General features: G+C 33.9%; 1 protein-coding gene across 1 annotated transcript in view; it reads left to right on the top strand.

Annotated features, from left to right (window-relative positions):
* The first annotated feature begins 6,614 nt into the window (after nucleotides 1-6,614).
* The window catches only part of LOC138304977 (uncharacterized), a 50,402-nt gene continuing 37,407 nt past the window's right edge, over nucleotides 6,615-19,609 (top strand). The window contains exons 1-4 of the mRNA XM_069245395.1: nucleotides 6,615-6,745; nucleotides 7,985-8,400; nucleotides 8,862-8,876; nucleotides 16,710-16,944. Of these exons, the coding sequence (XP_069101496.1) occupies nucleotides 8,007-8,400; nucleotides 8,862-8,876; nucleotides 16,710-16,944 (644 nt within the window). The 5' untranslated portion in view covers nucleotides 6,615-6,745; nucleotides 7,985-8,006. The remainder of the gene's footprint in view (nucleotides 6,746-7,984; nucleotides 8,401-8,861; nucleotides 8,877-16,709; nucleotides 16,945-19,609) is intronic.

Here is a 19,609-nt window from a genome sequence, read left to right as displayed (position 1 = left end):
TCGAACAAATACCACATGGGAACGAAAGATTGCGTGAGAAAGAAATGCAATCGACATAGCTTTGATGTTGAAGTAACTTATATGTTTAATCATTTGGAAAATTTCTTTTACATGTCATATATTGAATTCCTTAGAAGGATGTTAATTAAACAAGGTTCAGGTTGGTAGCCAGGTATTAGATTTAGGTGACCGCGTTGCCGATCGCGGTTTCATTGCGTATATCTAGGACTTTTCCAGAAGTGTCATTAATGTTTCATGCACAAATCAAACGATATGGCTTTTGTTTACTCTCACGCATTTCCAGGTTGTCTTACCGACCAAATAAACAGGTGATGTGAAAGGTGGTAATAGACCATTCATTAATTATGTAAAAAGACGGCCGACTCTTCCAAACCCCTGAAGGACCACAAGGAGCAAGGGACCATAGCAACTATGTAATATTTGTTTATAAGATCTTGGCAAGTACTGCATCTTACAATGAAAATCAAATAAGTCCGTACAACGGCGAGTAATCTATTTAGCGAAATGGAAAAATGGATTGCAGCGCTGCAAAAAATCAGCATGCAAACCCTGGTAGTGGAGTCTTTTTAGGAACATTCCTGCTGTTGCTGTTAATCTAATATGAGGAATGTAATAAAAATTCATAACAATAGCATAACACTCTGCTAAAAGTCACGCCAAAAGACCACTAAGGAAATTGTTTTACTTAAAGATTCATCATTTGAACAATAATTGGTGTTAATTCATGCATTCCATGTAGGATATAGTGCAACGGATTTTTTTTCGGGATGCAATTAATTGATTTTTTATATTTTTAATTTGAAGTAAAATTAAAAGCTCAAACTTTTCACTGGTGGTAATGGTGTAAAGTAAGTAACTTTTTTAACTGAAGATAATCCTTTGCCCCCGTTTTTGATAGCGAAAAAATACCAATTGCCAGCGGTGGAGCATCTTTAAGTTATTAGCTTGTTACCAAACTATTATTCACTGAAGTATCGTATTGTAATTGCACTCACTCCCATTCATTGTATAAAAGATGTTGTTAAAATTAGCAATAAATGAATATTATAAAATGTTCGTTACATATTTATTATAAAGTTTGTAAGTGTGACTTACAGAACCATTACCAAATAGTGAGGAAAATGGGAGTAAAATAAACGACATTTTTTATTCATTTTCCCCCTCATTTTTCGGTAGTTATACATGTAAAACCTTGGATAAATTGATGATTTTAGAACTTAAAACTAAAATAACGATTTTGATCTATACTTTTCAGTATTCGGGAAATGTGCATACACCTTAAACGCTAAAAATCTCAACCTATAGCATTTGAATCATGTGCTATTTTCAGTTACCGGGTAAACTTACGAAAAACTTTTTTGATAATGGCACAATGTATCTCTTTTTATTTGTATTCTGGTTTTAATTAGAGTAAGATGTGCGTCGATACATATTGACTTTATTTACATGTTTTTATCATAATTGTAAACACAAAGTTTAGGGTTATGTATGTGTTGAAAACATTCGCTGAATGAAGAAAGTGTTATTTGCACTAATACCACAGAAACAATTTACAGAGCTTATTTCTTAAAATGGCGATTTGATCATTCTCTACAACACACTATTCATGATGATGAATATTCACTTTTGATGAATCCAATTACCTATTTCAGTCAGATTTTATGTATTTCAATCTTATAATGTTCCTTGCACTTGCAAGTTTTCTTGAAATAAAAAAAAATATTGATTATCAATTTCATCCAGATTCAAAGGCCATAACTCGCTCCACGAAAAAATACACTAATAAAAAGTGATATGTTGTAAAAAAAAATACCATATCAATATTTGAAGCTTACCTTTAAATGGTCATTGATGTTGTTAGGGTCTCGATTGACCATGTCAAGTTCTTCCGACATTTTTTCTTCTTTATGATGAAACACAAAATAAACGTGATATAAGCCGGGATATGTTCCGGAATGAAGTGGACGCTTACCTTTCCCAGTCGGCTTTTATAGCATCTCTGGCTTGCGATGCTGGACATTAAATATTTACGACGAGAAAGGGTAACAGCACAGCCCAATACACGAAACAGGTGCGAAATTAGCTTATTAGTCCAAGTGGGTTGGGCCTGGCATTGTTTACCTGTGAATAGTCACCCGAGTTACACACAAAACCAAACATTGTACCACTACCAAATATGCTAAATGTAGAACTAAGGAATTTAGTATTCTATGAGAATGCAGTGTTTATTACTTTAAGTCAATATAAACATTTTGTCTCGACAAACCATTCGTGTTACCATGGAGACAAAGAGAAACGCATTTATGTCGAAAAGGATAAGCAGCAATCGGAACCCATCACTAACTTATGCGAAAGAAAAAGACGAGGTCATCCGATTAGGATAGCACGTGGACCTTTTCCGCCTTTGAAAGATGAAAATATCTGATGAAAATTAACCCCTTTTCAGTTTCATCGGTTCCGCGACTTTGTCTAGTAATAGTCGTGGGATTGGCGTGGCTTTGCAATCACTAGCTCTAAAACTTTTATTGGAAAAGGGAGCTTTTAGAGTTAGCTAGGTATTAGCGATTTCTTAAGACGGTTAGGTCCCTGTATTTGTTAGTGAAGTCTTGGGTGCTAATCAATGGCAAACGCTCATTAATTAATGGCAAACGCTCACTTTAATTCATAAACAATATCGGCTTGATGCAAGGAGACATGTTGTCTCCTTTCCCCTTTTCATTGTTTGTTAAGGATTAAAAAACAGTTTCGACGAAAATGGTGCCACCAATTATGATGTGGTGACCACACTTTACTTCTTCTCTTGTATACAGAAGACCTAGTTTAATTTTGTGAACCAGCTGAAGGTCTTCAAAATCTTCTAGATATTTATATGGGTATTCAAACAAACGGAAGTTAGTGTTTAATACAGAAGAAAACAAAGACCATAGTTTTTAGAAGAAATAAAGTGCTGGAAATATAACGACAATGATATTGAAATTTTGGACACTTATTTATATAATTATATTAAGTTTACTAGCAGGTTAGAAAAAAACACATTTTGCTTTACGTACTAAATGTAATATTTTGCATTTGAATATTAAGCATGTTAAACCTTTATTTATTTTAAATCGATTACGAAACAAATTATATAACTTATACAATTCACTGTCGATGTAAGCGTGAGAGGGGAGGAAACCGGAGTGCAGGTAATACCTGAAATTTTCACGTCCGTGCCAGGGATAGAATACCCACGGGAGCGCAGCTAGGGTTGGAGCAATGTGGATGCAAATCGAATTTCCTGGCTGTCGAACCCAGCACCCTCTCCCCAGCAAATTATGAATATATGTACGTATTATTCCTCTCTCTAGCGATTCTCCGGTATTCTGAGAGCGAAGTTACTTATTTTCGCTTTCATTACTTGACATTTTTAATTTACATTCTAGATACTTGTACCATATGGTTGATTGGTAATCATATATTTTGCCTATATATGTAGAAATGTGATATTTAATGTGACAATACCAACTATTGCAAAAACAATAGCATATGGATGATGGATATCTGTATCCATTTCAATACAGTTGGATTGACAACAATAGAATGTCATAATAACGCTAACGTATTCCATGCATTTTGGCTTATATCTATAATGAAGTCAAGAATTGAACCTACAAATGTAGCTACCCATGGAGACATTTTGACGATCGGCGTTTAGCAATTACCGTCTGCATCATATTCGTTCTTCACTACTGCCTTTGATTTGATGAATTCTCAATGGCACCTATTTTGATTCGGGGAGAAAGATTAGTTCTCATAAATTTTGTTCATATATTTTTTTTTTAATTATCAGTATTATCAGAAACATATGTTTCTGGTATTACAGCAACTAGATTTATGTGTATTAATATTCAAATTAAATTATGTGGATGCACGGCAATTGATCTATGGTAGCTACGCACCTGCCCAATACATTTATTAGATTTACTTAGAATTTTGTAAATATATAATTATATCTAATGGGGCATTAAAAATCTACTTGTAATGCGATAGTTTATTTTGATTTGGGGCGATTGTCTTTAGTTAATTAAAATATTTAAAGTTTAAGTGAAAATGTTGGCTTTTTTTAGAATTAGAATGCTGTATCAACAACATACAGTATTACCTTGGCGCACACCTTTGAACATAAAAAAAAACCAGAATATTATTGACTGAAAAAAACCCAATAACAAAACATAGCATTGTTATTTACTTGAGTAGTCACTCAAAAAAACTGTTTAAATACGTGTAAATAAACAGTTTAGTTTGATTGATATTGGTGCGAAGGATGATGAGGATGAAAAATGGTTTGGGTGATTAGGATGATGAGGACGAACAATTAAAATATCTTTGTCTTTATATATTAATACTGCTGCTATTGAAGAAATAAAACAATAACAAAAACTCGACAATTTCTTACTACAAGTTTACTGATCATGTCCAGGGGTTACTATCACTGACGTTATTGCGGATATAACGTACGTGATAGTAGTTACTGGAGTATCGAGGATGTCTACACATTGAACACGCCTCCATCGCACTCTAGATCTGTTTTGTCTGAGTCGGTTTTCATGCCTACTCGTTTTCGTACGAAGTGTTTTGTCTCAAGCTGTTTCGTGACAGGTCGCATATGAAACAGATTTAGATAGACGAAGGGAAACAACTCCTACGTATTTCGGTCATTTTGTAGTTTATTGATTCTCTATTTTATTTATCTTATCTTTTATTTTTTATGTATTTTATTTAGTTTGTTTTCGACAGTAATAAGATAGTTATGTAGTTGAGCACTAGTTAATGACATAAGAATGTTGGGAAAATCAACGCACTCCTGCTGTACGAACAATGCTACAAATGTACATGTATGCATCTTTAACTTCAGCGAGTCAAACGTAAGAAAGAATAATTCCGGACTACAAAAATGTTCATCAATTAATTAGTATTTACTTCTACAGTAATTACTATTTTATTTTAAAAGAGTTTTCTATGGGTCTGATAATACTTTGAAACGCTTAACTCAATATATTGCCTAAACTGTAACACTATACATTGATCTGTGTAATTCTAATCTGATAGTGTTAAATGTTTGAGTCCTGATTTTGTTTATGATTTTTTTTACAAAAATACTGCAAAGCTTTATTTTAGTCTTAGTTTATATGTATATCATTTTGATTAATTCCCGATATTTCAATGATTAAAACTAGACAAAACGAGCATGGCTTGACCATTGTAATGCTATGACACATATAGCTTTATACATGTAGATGTACATACAGTGTAACTCATTTATTGTGATTTCCTTTCCCGAATTGTCACAGCTTTTAAAATATTTATTTCTCTCTATTTGTATTTGTTTTTTACCATTATATACTTTTTGGGATGATTTTCTTTATTTTAATTCTTGATTTTCATGAGTACTCGATCAACCTTTTTTTTGTATCGTTCTTGTTTTTAGAAACAACACATTGTATCATAATCATTTTTGAAATTACATACATATTAAAACTTTCATATCATTCTTTCAACACCTATTTAAATCTCTCAGGTTTGTATATAGGTTTGTGCTACTAATAATCATTTATATCGCCCATTCATCTTCAATTTCACTTTCGCCTCTATCACAAGCATTACTAGGATATTTCCAAAAAAAAATGTCATCGTAATTACACGCTTTCATTCAAATATTCATAATCATGCGATCGACTCGTACATATACATACTTGTAAATTCTTTCATACTCAGTCACATTTACAATATAAACCTTACATGCATTATATAACTGTTATATGTTATTTTTAGATGATAGATCTACATCATACTTATACTGTGTTGTTGTTTATCTAAAGATGAGGAAAAAGAAGAGAGAAAGCGAGAGAAAAGGTTTGTATTGTGGATAGATAAAGGAGGCAGAGAAAAGAGAGACAGAGTTATGGTAAGAATGATCTCAGAAGATACAGTTAATGCAGATGCAGTATTCGATCAACTTATAACTACAGCAAACAAATAATAATTGTCAACTTATTGTACATGTAACTCATTCTATTACAATCTTAACAGTTTATATGCATAAACATACCACGTCTGTGAAAATTATCATATGTCAATATTGCATGGTTTGTGCGTAAGATCGTAAACATATCTTAAAGCTACATACAGTAACAGTTAAGCTAACCATACAGAGCAAAACTTGTGCAGCTCGTGGGCTGGTAAATGATACATGTAGGCCCAGTACAGCTTTAATATTCAACGATAGCTTTAGTTCATCGAATCAAATTTGTATCGTATTCATTTTCTTTCAGTTCAATAGAGATGTCCAGACTTCTCTATCTAACTATTTCCACATCTTTGTTCACTGTAGTACAAAATCGATCATAACATGCGACCGTGTCCCTTTCCGTATCGTTGTCAACTGTTGTAGCAACAGACCGCGTCACCAACCGGTATATCCATGCGCGTAATAAAATCGTAAAGTTTTCAACTTAAAGTGCAGAGTTTGATGCTGTTACAATTTATACCAAACAAAAGTGTATATTTGTATTTTAACAAGGATATCACATTGAAGAAGATTTGAGTTCAATTGTTTCAAACGCATTTTATTAGAGACGTATACTTTTAGTATGCGGATGTGTCAACATCCGGTTTATGTGTTGTTCGGCACCAAAACAGACGGGACAAGAGACAATATGAAGTTTTTGGAGAAAAGTTAAAGTTGGTTAGTAAAAGTAGTTTACGTGACATTTTATCGCGATATTCAACATTTTAATAACAAATTGGTTTTCTGAGGTATTCAAGACAACGAAATTTAATACAAATTAACATCATATCAAAACACCACATCAATTTCAGTAACGTTTGGGTCCTCTTTTTGACCACTGGAGTCTTGACATTACATTTATGGCCAAATGAATGTTATATCACAAACACAAAACACGAAAACACTTTGTCTGATGTGTTTTTGATATATGAAACTTTTATATCACTGCCCTATTTTTCATCGCCCAGCACCTACTGTATTTATATTTCGTATCGTGGTCGAGCACCTGGCCGATTTTTTAATAGCAAAAACTTCCTTTGAATCAGTGTCTGAGTTTCACTGCCATTGCATTTTGATGACATCAGTATTATATATATATATATGAGTACTGTACATAAATATGCACTGTGTAGTGTATATGCACATACTATATATGCATACAGTTAATTTGATGGCATCCACAATCCCCACCCTGATCATTTAAATGGTCAAAACCAAAATACTGCCACTATTTAAAACATTTTTCCAGATATGTAGTATTCTATTTGTTTGCTTCACTACTAAATATGTGTACAATAGTAAATGCAATGTTTTACTACTAAGAGGAACATGTATAAATACAGACTGTGATTTGATCCCTGAACCTCCAAACATTAGGGACATCTGAATACTAGCCAGATGCTTTACAGATTGAGTTGCATGTTCTTGTTCACCGATGATCAGACAGCTTAGCCCATTATCTCGCTACAATCCTCTGTTTTCTCTCTCTAAGATATACATTGTATGACCACCATGGATATTTTTGTCGTGGGGCCAAAGAGACAGGAGAGGAGAAAATGTAGCGATGGATCAGAATTCGAACCCAACCCAGGACCTCCAATCGCTAGCCAGATGCTCTATCGATTGAGTTACATGCAGTAATCTGGTTAACGATGATCAATCCAGTCCAATTCTGCTACAATCCAATTCAAATTGCACAAGTAAATTATTCAGCTTTGAGGACATATTTTTCAATTTGAAGCCATGTTTGAGAATTTAAAAAGGCTTTCTATTGCTAGTTTTAGGTATTCATTAAGACAGTTCACAGTTTCCACCCTTGTTATCAATAGAATTTGGCCACATACTTTAAAAAGAATGAGCTACATTTCCTTTGCTTTCTTTGATTGTTTTATAAATAGTCTTCCTTTTTTGTTTCAGTTGAAAGACCATATACTCATATATGGCAGCAGTAGAACAGGAGCCACAAGTGGTGGCTGATCCACCTGTGGCGACAAACTCTCCTGTTGTAGCAGACCCACCACAAGTGGTTCCAGAAGGTGGTGCAGGATCTCCGAGGGAGGACAATGAACAGAAGATAAAACAGGATGAGACAGCCGGTGAAAAAAGAAACAATGAAAACCCACCAGAAATGACAGAATCTTCTGACACTGTCCCAGATGGAATGCCAAATAAATCGTCTGACACAGAACCAAAAAGCTCAGAAAGGCCAAAAAGCGGCGGCTCAAGTGGGGTGTTTGTGTCGGCAAAGGGAAAGAGGAGAAAGAAAACGATAGTTGATCCTAATGCTCATATTGTCACCATTACTGTGACAATATCGATGGCTGTCCCAACAGGTAGGCTCTATAACTCACGACTTATATCAGGCAGCTCATAACCTTCCCGGTTCTAATTCACAAAAGTGTCATGAAATTAAATTTAAAAAAAATTTAATTCTAAATTATATGGAATCTCCTGGTACTGGTAATATAACATCCTATATGTTTTGGTAAATATTATAACTTTATGCATGCATTTTAATGAACCTGTTTGTGAATTGTTTTAAACTAAAAGCATGATTTATCAAAAATGGTTTGTTGATAACCTAAAATAGCATTCCAATTATGTCTCCATGGCAACTGGTCACCAATTTTCTTAATCTAACATAAATATCTGTTTTCCCTATAACATATACCTGTCATTAAAACTAGTGCAGTGTTTATAACTTATATCACATGTATTGTTCACTCTTTGTCTTATAAGAGTGTTGTGGATTTTCAGTTTTTAACATTTTCCATTTTTCCACCTTCAATTTCAGCCATTCATGCCCATGGTAGGTGATTCATCATTTAAATTTGTTTATTTATTTGTTTTATTGTTTCTATATATATGAATCCTGGTGCTATTTCCGATTATGACATATTAGTCAAATACCGGGTAGAGATGTTTCTTACTTGTTTTTTAGTTTTAGATTATAACAGCTGTATTCACAACTAATTCTAAAAGAATCTTAAAAAGATATATTAAATCAAGAGATATATTTGTTATAAGGTCTGTGTCAGATATCTCATTAACAGTACAGAAAAACAATTTACCAAATTTTAAGGCTGGATCCGCCCCTTTATCAGGATACAAAAAAATAGGAAACAAAATAAAATGTTACGAAAGTGTTACATTTTTTTTTTGCATACAATGTATTACCTGGTATGCACATTTACTTACTTAGAAATTCTTTGTCATATTATGTTTTTTTTTATGAAATTATATATTTATTTGCAATAATTTTGTAAAGATTGTAAATGGTATTAAAAAAATAGCTTCTGTTTTTTTTAAAAAAATGATTTTATACTACCTACTAACAGTAGATTCATCACAATTTAGAATGCTGAATTTTCTTTGTTATAATATTATGATTTTGAATTTTTCCTGTATTTTAAAATTATTTTAAAATTTAAAATTTCATAAAATCTTATAGCAATACAAGTAATTGTTTTCATTTTGGTGTCATAGAGAATTGAATTCTTTCTAAGTTTGATGAAAATGAAATTTTTCAGTTTTATGAACATTTTGCTGATCTATACTAAAATTTATAAATTAAAACTAAATCCTTTATACCACATGGTAACTATATATTGTATGCATGTATCTTTCATTAAACACCCTATAGAACCCTATAGACATCTTTTATATGTATGCTTGTAAACCAATAAGATACATTCCTTATAGTTCCCTACATCAGTTAAGTTATATGTGTCATAATTTTCATATTCATACAGCAGGATGAGCTTTTGATACATGTGTGTTATCTAAAACCAAAGTTTACGAATATTTTGAGAATGGCAACACTTACAATGCATAGGTTTTCATTTTACAAAGTTATATAAGTGCTCAAAGTGAATTTTGGCAGTACAACGACCAAAAATTACTATATTTATGTCTATAATGCAGTAAAATGAAAACCTATGCATTGTAAGTGTTGTAACAATCACTATTGATGTCATGGGGGAATACTTTTTTGATAGGGGGGATACTTTTTTGATGGGCAAAAAAGTATCCGGATACTTTTTTGATAGGGGATACAAATTTGATATGACAGGGGGTACACATTAATTTAACATTTTTACAGCAATATTAGTAATTATTCGGTGAATTACACATGAAACATTAAAAGATCAGAATTATTGCAGTAAGTATATTCTTTGGTGATGCAAATGCTTATAAAACATCATACATATTTGTCAGCACCATTGAAGGATTTTAAGCTTAATTCATTGAAACTTATGTCTTTCAGTAGATTACTGAAGAAAAAATAACTTGTCAAAATTTTCTCCCATATACAGTTATGGCACATATAACTTTAAACATAAAATGTCTCCTGTAGTTTCACTAGCTCCTCTAACCCACTCATCTTTTTTTTTTGACAATTTTTATAACCTTGAAACCCCTATCATACAATGTATCTTGTTTATGCCATCTACATATCATTTTCAACAAAGAAAATGATAAAGACGCCACTTTTTTCTGAGGGTCCATAAAATTATACCAGGGAACCCATTTTATTTGAGAAGGATCCCATTTATGGTACACCCAACACAAATCCTATAATGTCTCTGTACTAGACATGTTATTTGCTGACATATGAAGTGTATTACGTGTGTTAGTATCTACAGTTGATATCCCCATTGTATATCTACATCATTGTTTTCCGTGTGATGTGGTAATTGCCATACACATCCAATACACATCCCTTATTGACTGAACTTGTAGTACCACTAAGGAAGCCTTGCATGTTGGCAGCTCGTTAAGTCGGCCTGGGATAGCTGTGACTAGGTGATTGGGAATACAAGTAGCTGCTGTTATCTATAATTGCCGTCATTAGTTTGCATGTCAGTATCCATTGTCTTCTCATTAATCATTGACTGCAGTAACTAGTTCAATCATTTCCTATTAAATGGCCATCAAATTTGTGTCAATAGTCTGGTAGGGGTCTCTATAGGTGATGCCAGCATGTACAGGTGATGTCAACATGTACAGGTGATGTTAACATGTACAGGTTATGTTAACATGTACATGTGATGTCAACATATACAGGTGTGCAGGTGATGTCAACATGTACAGGTGATGTTAACATGTACAGGTGATGTTAACATGTACATTGGTGTCATACAGGTGTGCAGGTGATGTCAACATGTACAGGTGATGTCAACATATACAGGTGATGTTAACATGTACAGTGATGTGAGTGATGTAACATGTACAGGTGTGTAACTGTCAACATGTACAGGTGTCAGTGTGTCAACATGTACAGGTGATGTTAACATGTACAGGTGGTGTCAACATATACAGGTGTGCAGGTGATGTCATCATGTACAGGTGGTGTCAACATATACAGGTGTGCAGGTGATGTCAACATGTACAGGTGATGTCAACATGTACAGGTGATGTAAACATGTACATGTGATGTCAACATGTACAGGTGATGTCAACATGTTCAGGTGATGTCAACATGTACAGGTGATGTCAACATGTACAGGTGATGTCAACATGTACAGGTGATGTCAACATGTACAGGTGATGTCAACATGTACAGGTGATGTCAACATGTACAGGTGATGTCAACATGTACATTGATGTCAACATTGTACAGGTGATGTCAACATGTACAGGTGATGTCAACATGTATAGGTGATGTCAACATGTACAGGTGATGTCAACATGTACAGGTGATGTCAACATGTACAGGTGATGTCAACATGTACAGGTGATGTCAACATGTACAGGTGATGTCAACATGTACAAGTGATGTCAACATGTACAGGTGATGTCAACATGTACAGGGTATGTCAACATGTACAGGTGATGTCAACATGTACAGGGATGTCAACATGTACAGGTGATGTCAACATGTACAGGTGATGTCAACATGTACAGGTGATGTCAACATGTACAGGTGATGTCAACATGTACAGGTGATGAATGTCAACATGTACAGGTGATGTCAACATGTACAGGTGATGTCAACAGTCAGATGTCACACATGTACAGGTGATGTCAACATGTACATAAGCTGTTATCAATTTATCATAGGTCATTTTGTTCTCTGATCATGACTGGTGATGGAATACAAGTACGCTGTTATCTAAATTGACATGTCAGACATGTCCATAATCATGTACAGTAATGTCATCATTCCATAAAGATGTGTCAATGTCAATGTACAGGTGATGTCAACATGTACAGGTGATGTCAACATGTACAGTTAGTAACAGTACAGTGATGTCAACATATACAGGTGATGTCAACATGTACAGGTGATGTTAACATGTACAGGGTGTCAACAGGGGGATGATGTCAACATGTACAGGTGTGTCAACATTACAGGTGGCAGTGTCAACATGTACAGGGGATGTCAACATGTACAGGTGATGTCAACATGTACAGTGATGTAACCAGACATGTAGGTGATGTCAACATGTACAGGTGATGTCAACATGTACAGGGGATGTCAACATGTACAGGTGTACAGGTGATGTCAACATGTACAGGTGTACAGGTGATGTCAACATGTACAGGTGTACAGGTGATGTCAACATGTACAGGTGATGTCAACATTTACGGGAGATGTCAACATATACAGGTGTACAGGTGATGTCAACATGTACAGGTGATGTCAACATGTACATGTGATGTCAACATGTACAGGTGATGTCAACATGTTCAGGTGATGTCAACATGTACATGTGATGTCAACATGTACAGGTGATGTCAACATGTTACAGGTGATGTCAACATGTACAGGTGATGTCAACATGTACAGGTGATGTCAACATATACATGTGATGTCAACATGTACAGGTGATGTCAACATGTACAGGTGATGTCAACATGTACAGGTGATGTCAACATGTACAGGTGATGTCAACATGTACATCTGATGTCAACATGTACAGGTGATGTCAACATTTACGGGGGATGTTAACATGTACAGGTGTACAGGGGATGTCAACATGTACAGGTGATGTCAACATAGACAGGTGATGTCAACATTTACGGGGGATGTCAACATGTACAGGTGATGTCAACATGTACAGAGGATGTCAACATGTACAGAGGATGTCAACATGTACAGGTGTACAGGTGATGTCAACATGTACATTTACAGAAACTCTATGGGTTAATTCCATAGTCTTTATCCTTTATCTTTATATGGGTTAAAGCCATTTTCTTTATCTCCCATTTTTGTACACTGTTCCAACATGTCTGTATACTCCACCGCTCTTCTGATCCCCTTTACACTTTGTACCAGCTCCATTTTTGCCATTTTCTGTAACACAGTAAATAGTATTAGATTGTCATTAAAAAGAGGGGCTGACTTTCAATGGAGGAATAGCGTGGCATCTTGTGGGTAACGAGAGGGATGTTATGACAGTGAAATTAAATAAAAGGATACAGTAGTTTGTCATTAAAATGGAAATATATTTCTCAGTAAATAGCAGGTAATTTGTCAGTAAATAAAGGGAAATTTTGTCAATAGCAATAGGACTATTTTGAAATTAAATAGAGAGAGAGATTTTCATCTGTTTCATTGAAATATCTTGTTAAAACGATATGGAAAATGATGTACTTAGCTACACTTAGCTATAATTGTGATCAGAATATCATGTCAAAAAATAAAGGGGCAAAATATGTCTGTATTTAAAAAAAAAAAGAAAAAAAAAATCATTATATTAACAGAAAATTCAGAAATAGTTTTAATCAGGGAACAGAAAGATTATCAGAAAAGAGAAAGATGGTTTATCGGAATCAATGGAAATTGTCTTTAACTAAATTGATAAGAAGCTACGGCAAAGAAATCGATGTGATGGGTGCATTCGAAAGCTGTGAGGATGATGGCCTGAATCAGCAACATGTGTTAGAATAGGACATCGGAAAACACTTCAACAGTTTGTTGGAACCCCCAACATTATTCACAAATCAATACAATAATTGCATAGGCGGCTTATTTGTATTCATATGGTGATCGTGAACATTGATTTTTCTACAAGAACATTTTCTCATCGTTACATGCCATGCATATTGATTCTGTGGAATAGTGTAGCCCCCTCACTTGTCTGAATGGTATCCTGCCTCCTCGGACATGTATCAGAGATCGTATATTGGAATAGAGATTTGCTGATGATTTCAATTTCAGAAGAATCATCTTAATCAATATTTATTAAGAATCAAGATAAGGGATTAAGAAAGCTGTGGAAAAAATGTCCCCTTTTTCAGATGGGAGGACGGGTAAGGTGATTAAATCTACATTGATTTCATGCTACTTTAATTTTTTGATAATTTTCATGATACAGTCATCATTTTTCAATGAATTTGTTTTTATCAAGACAAAAGAACAATTATGGAGATAGATAAATATATAATCGCCTTTTTCCTGCTATTAAACTGTATAATTACTGTACCTACTTAAGATAAAATAAGGGTGTTTTTTTATTATTTTTGTAGTTAGTCTGAAATTTGACATTAACCTTATAATTGTAACATTAATGCTCTCGTACATACCGATGTCTTAATAGGGAATGTTGGTTGTAATAAGTACAGGTCAGAGGTCAATTGGTCTTTTTACCTCCAACCCTAATTATTGAAATGTTTGAAGATATTGATAGTACCTGATATACTGCAAATATCTACCATCTACATATTCTGATCAATCAGACTTACTTCCCTTTGTTTCACTCCGTTGATACTGACAGAGTGAAACTAAGGGAAGTAACTCTTGATATATCAGAATGCCATCAACAATATATGCTAAAAACTTCATTATGGTGTCTTGCATACTGTTAATCAATCAATTGTTATATAAGATTTTTTTTTTTTTTTGCATATTTTGGGGGCAACTAGAGACATTTCAATTACAAGAACAATAAGTTTTGAAGAACAATAAGTTTTGAAACTATAAAGCGCAAAATTAAATCGTTATCAAAAAATCACTAGGTCTGAAAACGCGAAATGAAATTGTCATGCAAATCAGTTGGTTTATACTAATGCGATTTTACCTACATTTGAAAATCTGTTGCAAGGAAAATGTTTTGTTGACTTTTTTTGTAGTGTTTAGGGGCTGTGCAAGTGTGTTTGATAACTAACGGTAACAAGACAGAGAACACCATAATACAGGGGTACTGAAACTCCAAAACAATGTGGGTAAAGTACGACTTACTGTAGAACTGAAAGTAGTCCCGCCTTCCAGTGATTGTGACATCACAAAAATCACAAATATCATCAATTATCAAAATATGACATCACAATCACTGGAAGGTGGGATTGCTCATCAGTAAATCCTACTTTACCCATGTCATTTTGATATCTCAAATCTGATTTTTTAAGGTCATTTTTGTTCATCCATCAAATCAATGCATCATTCCTTACTGTTAAGTTGGACGGTTATAATTACAAATTAATCCACAAATGTGTGTGCTGTACATGTTTCAGACATTGATATGTCACGGTGCTCCAGTATAGGTATAAATACAACACCAAGCACTGTTACAGGACCATATAGTCGACTATTAGCACTGGCTAATTCTCAAAACACCATCGGTAGGCTGTCGCACCTACTATCTATTACCAATGTGTCCTCGATGTGTCACTAATGTGTCCTCAATCTTCACCAGCGTGTCCTAAACGTGTAACTAGCATGTTGTCAGCGACATTTGCCAGCATGTTGCCAGCATGTCTCATGTTTGCATGTTATTTCAGCGTGATTGCATATCATATTTGTTAGTTTAGTTTTCTTGTGAAGTAAACTTCGACACATCAAAAGTTTGATTCTTGTTTTTAGAATATCTGTGGTTGATTGATTCTGATTTGTCATCTTCAGTAGAAGTGTGTATGTACATGTGTATTAGATAATTATACATTGCATTATTTGTTTATTAATTCACATAAATTTCAAGATCACTTGAAATTAAAAGGCTGTTAGACATCATTTTCCATGCTTTTTAACATATTTTAGTGATGCAGCTTTCTTCATATATTTTTAGCGGATTTGCATCTTTGGTTGTTTTTTGAGTATTTTGTTTTGGTTTTTTTTTTTACTTCAATTTATTATCATTTAAGCATTTTAGTCATTTGACCTGGTTTAGAAAAAAGATATTTAGAAATACTTTATTTTATATCAATAATTATTTGTCATAATGAAATTCGAAAATTTTTGATGTGCTTTACAAAAAATATATATGATCTTTAAAATGTAGTCATCTAATATACCCTGGGAAACGTTTTTTTATAAACATTCAACGTTATTGATGTTTTCAAGTTAAAGTAACATATGATTTACCTAATAATAATAATTGTAAATAAGTATATCAATATTTTTTTTTCTTTTGCAAATTGATGAATACAATGTGTCATAGAGTATTTACCCCTGATTAATAGATACACTTACATTTCGTTATTATATCACATTTCATTACCACTTTTGAAGCTCATATTGCTGTAAATGTAAATCATGTAATTTCTTTCATTCATTACATCTAATTTTCATATTTGTGTAACATTTGAATGACCATTTACAACTGTTACTTGTTAACTATATTTTACATGAAATTATCTCCCTTGAAGTACTAAAGTATCTCCCCTGAATAAATTTGATTAATTATCTCCCCTTATTCAGATGAGGACCAGCCAGACATTAAGGACATGGTTAAGAAGGAAAAGAGGATGATAGAGAAGCCGCGGCCTCAGAGATGGTACCATATCGAATATTATCTCCTCCCTGACGAGGAAGAGCTCATAAAATCTGACGTGGTTTCATATGGCCCTGCTGTCAAGATCTTCACCGAGCATGATTCCAGAGTGCTGAGAACGTGGCAGGAAGGGGATCTTACATGGATTAGCTGGATTGAAAAGTATGTACTAGCCAATCAAATTACTGTATTCTCCATACTTTACTATCGCCCAGGTCGCTTAAAACATTGTAACATAGGTCCTGGTCACTTATAAGGGAGCAAAATACATACAAGCTGTAGACGAAAAAACTCTATGCCATATTATAACTCTTTCCACACTCATGGCACATAATCTGTCATAGTGAACATACAGATATATGCCTTTTATCATTTGAAACACATTATTACTATTTCAGTAACACAGTGAATGTGTCCAGAGCCTATACAATGTTACTATATTACCGTTTCAGTAACACAGTGAATGTGTCCAGAGAACTATACAATGTTACTATATTACCGTTTCAGTAACACGGTGAATGTGTCCAGAGACTATATAATGTTACTATATTACCGTTTCAGTAACACAGTGAATGTGTCCAGAGACTATATAATGTTACTATATTACCGTTTCAGTAACACAGTGAATGTGTCCAGAGACTATATAATGTTACTATATTACCGTTTCAGTAACACAGTGAATGTGTCCAGAGACTATACAATGTTACTATATTACCGTTTCAGTAACACAGTGAATGTGTCCAGAGACTATATAATGTTACTATATTACCGTTTCAGTAACACAGTGAATGTGTCCAGAGACTATATAATGTTACTATATTACCGTTTCAGTAACACAGTGAATGTGTCCAGAGACTATACAATGTTACTATATTACCGTTTCAGTAACACAGTGAATGTGTCCAGAGACTATATAATGTTACTATATTACCGTTTCAGTAACACAGTGAATGTGTCCAGAGACTATATAATGTTACTATATTACCGTTTCAGTAACACAGTGAATGTGTCCAGAGACTATACAATGTTACTATATTACCGTTTCAGTAACACAGTGAATGTGTCCAGAGACTATACAATGTTACTATATTACCGTTTCAGTAACACAGTGAATGTGTCCAGAGACTATACAATGTTACTATATTACCGTTTCAGTAACACAGTGAATGTGTCCAGAGACTATACAATGTTACTATATTACCGTTTCAGTAACACAGTGAATGTGTCCAGAGACTATACAATGTTACTATATTACCGTTTCAGTAACACAGTGAATGTGTCCAGAGACTATACAATGTTACTATATTACCATTTCAGTAACACAGTGAATGTGTCCAGAGACTATACAATGTTACTATATTACCATTTCAGTAACACAGTGAATGTGTCCAGAGACTATACAATGTTACTATATTACCCTTTCAGTAACACGGTGAATGTGTCCAGAGACTATAATGTTACTATATTACCGTTTTAGTAACACGGTGAATGTGTCCAGAGACTATACAATGTTAATATATTACCGTTTCAGTAACACGGTGAATGTGTCCAGAGACTATACAATGTTACTATATTACCGTTTCAGTAACACGGTGAATGTGTCCAGAGACTATACAATGTTACTATATTACCGTTTCAGTAACACAGTGAATGTGTCCAGAGACTATATAATGTTACTATATTACCGTTTCAGTAACACAGTGAATGTGTCCAGAGACTATACAATGTTACTATATTACCGTTTCAGTAACACAGTGAATGTGTCCAGAGACTATACAATGTTACTATATTACCGTTTCAGTAACACAGTGAATGTGTCCAGAGACTATACAATGTTACTATATTACCGTTTCAGTAACACAGTGAATGTGTCCAGAGACTATACAATGTTACTATATTACCGTTTCAGTAACACGGTGAATGTGTCCAGAGACTATATAATGTTACTATATTACCGTTTTAGTAACACGGTGAATGTGTCCAGAGACTATACAATGTTACTATATTACCGTTTCAGTAACACAGTGAATGTGTCCAGAGACTATACAATGTTACTATATTACCATTTCAGTAACACAGTGAATGTGTCCAGAGACTATACAATGTTACTATATTACCGTTTCAGTAACACAGTGAATGTGTCCAGAGACTATACAATGTTACTATATTACCGTTTCAGTAACACAGTGAATGTGTCCAGAGACTATACAATGTTACTATATTACCGTTTCAGTAACACAGTGAATGTGTCCAGAGACTATACAATGTTACTATATTACCGTTTCAGTAACACGGTGAATGTGTCCAGAGACTATACAATGTTACTATATTACCGTTTCAGTAACACAGTGAATGTGTCCAGAGACTATACAATGTTACTATATTACCGTTTCAGTAACACAGTGAATGTGTCCAGAGACTATACAATGTTACTATATTACCGTTTCAGTAACACAGTGAATGTGTCCAGAGACTATATAATGTTACTATATTACCGTTTCAGTAAAACGGTGAATGTGTCCAGAGACTATACAATGTTACTATATTACCGTTTCAGTAACACGTTGAATGTGTCCAGAGACTATATAATGTTACTATATTACCGTTTCAGTAACACGGTGAATGTGTCCAGAGACTGTATAATGTTAATATATTACCATTTTCAGTAACACAGTGAATGTGTCCAGAGACTATACAATGTTACTATATTACCGTTTCAGTAACACAGTGAATGTGTCCAGAGACTATACAATGTTACTATATTACCATTTCAGTAACACAGTGAATGTGTCCAGAGACTATACAATGTTACTATATTACCGTTTCA

Source organism: Argopecten irradians, chromosome 12, assembly GCF_041381155.1.
Source record: "Argopecten irradians isolate NY chromosome 12, Ai_NY, whole genome shotgun sequence".
In the NCBI taxonomy this organism is placed as follows: Eukaryota; Metazoa; Mollusca; class Bivalvia; order Pectinida; family Pectinidae; genus Argopecten; species Argopecten irradians.
Note: the sequence above shows the minus strand (reverse complement) of the source record. Positions and strands in the feature narration are given on the sequence as shown.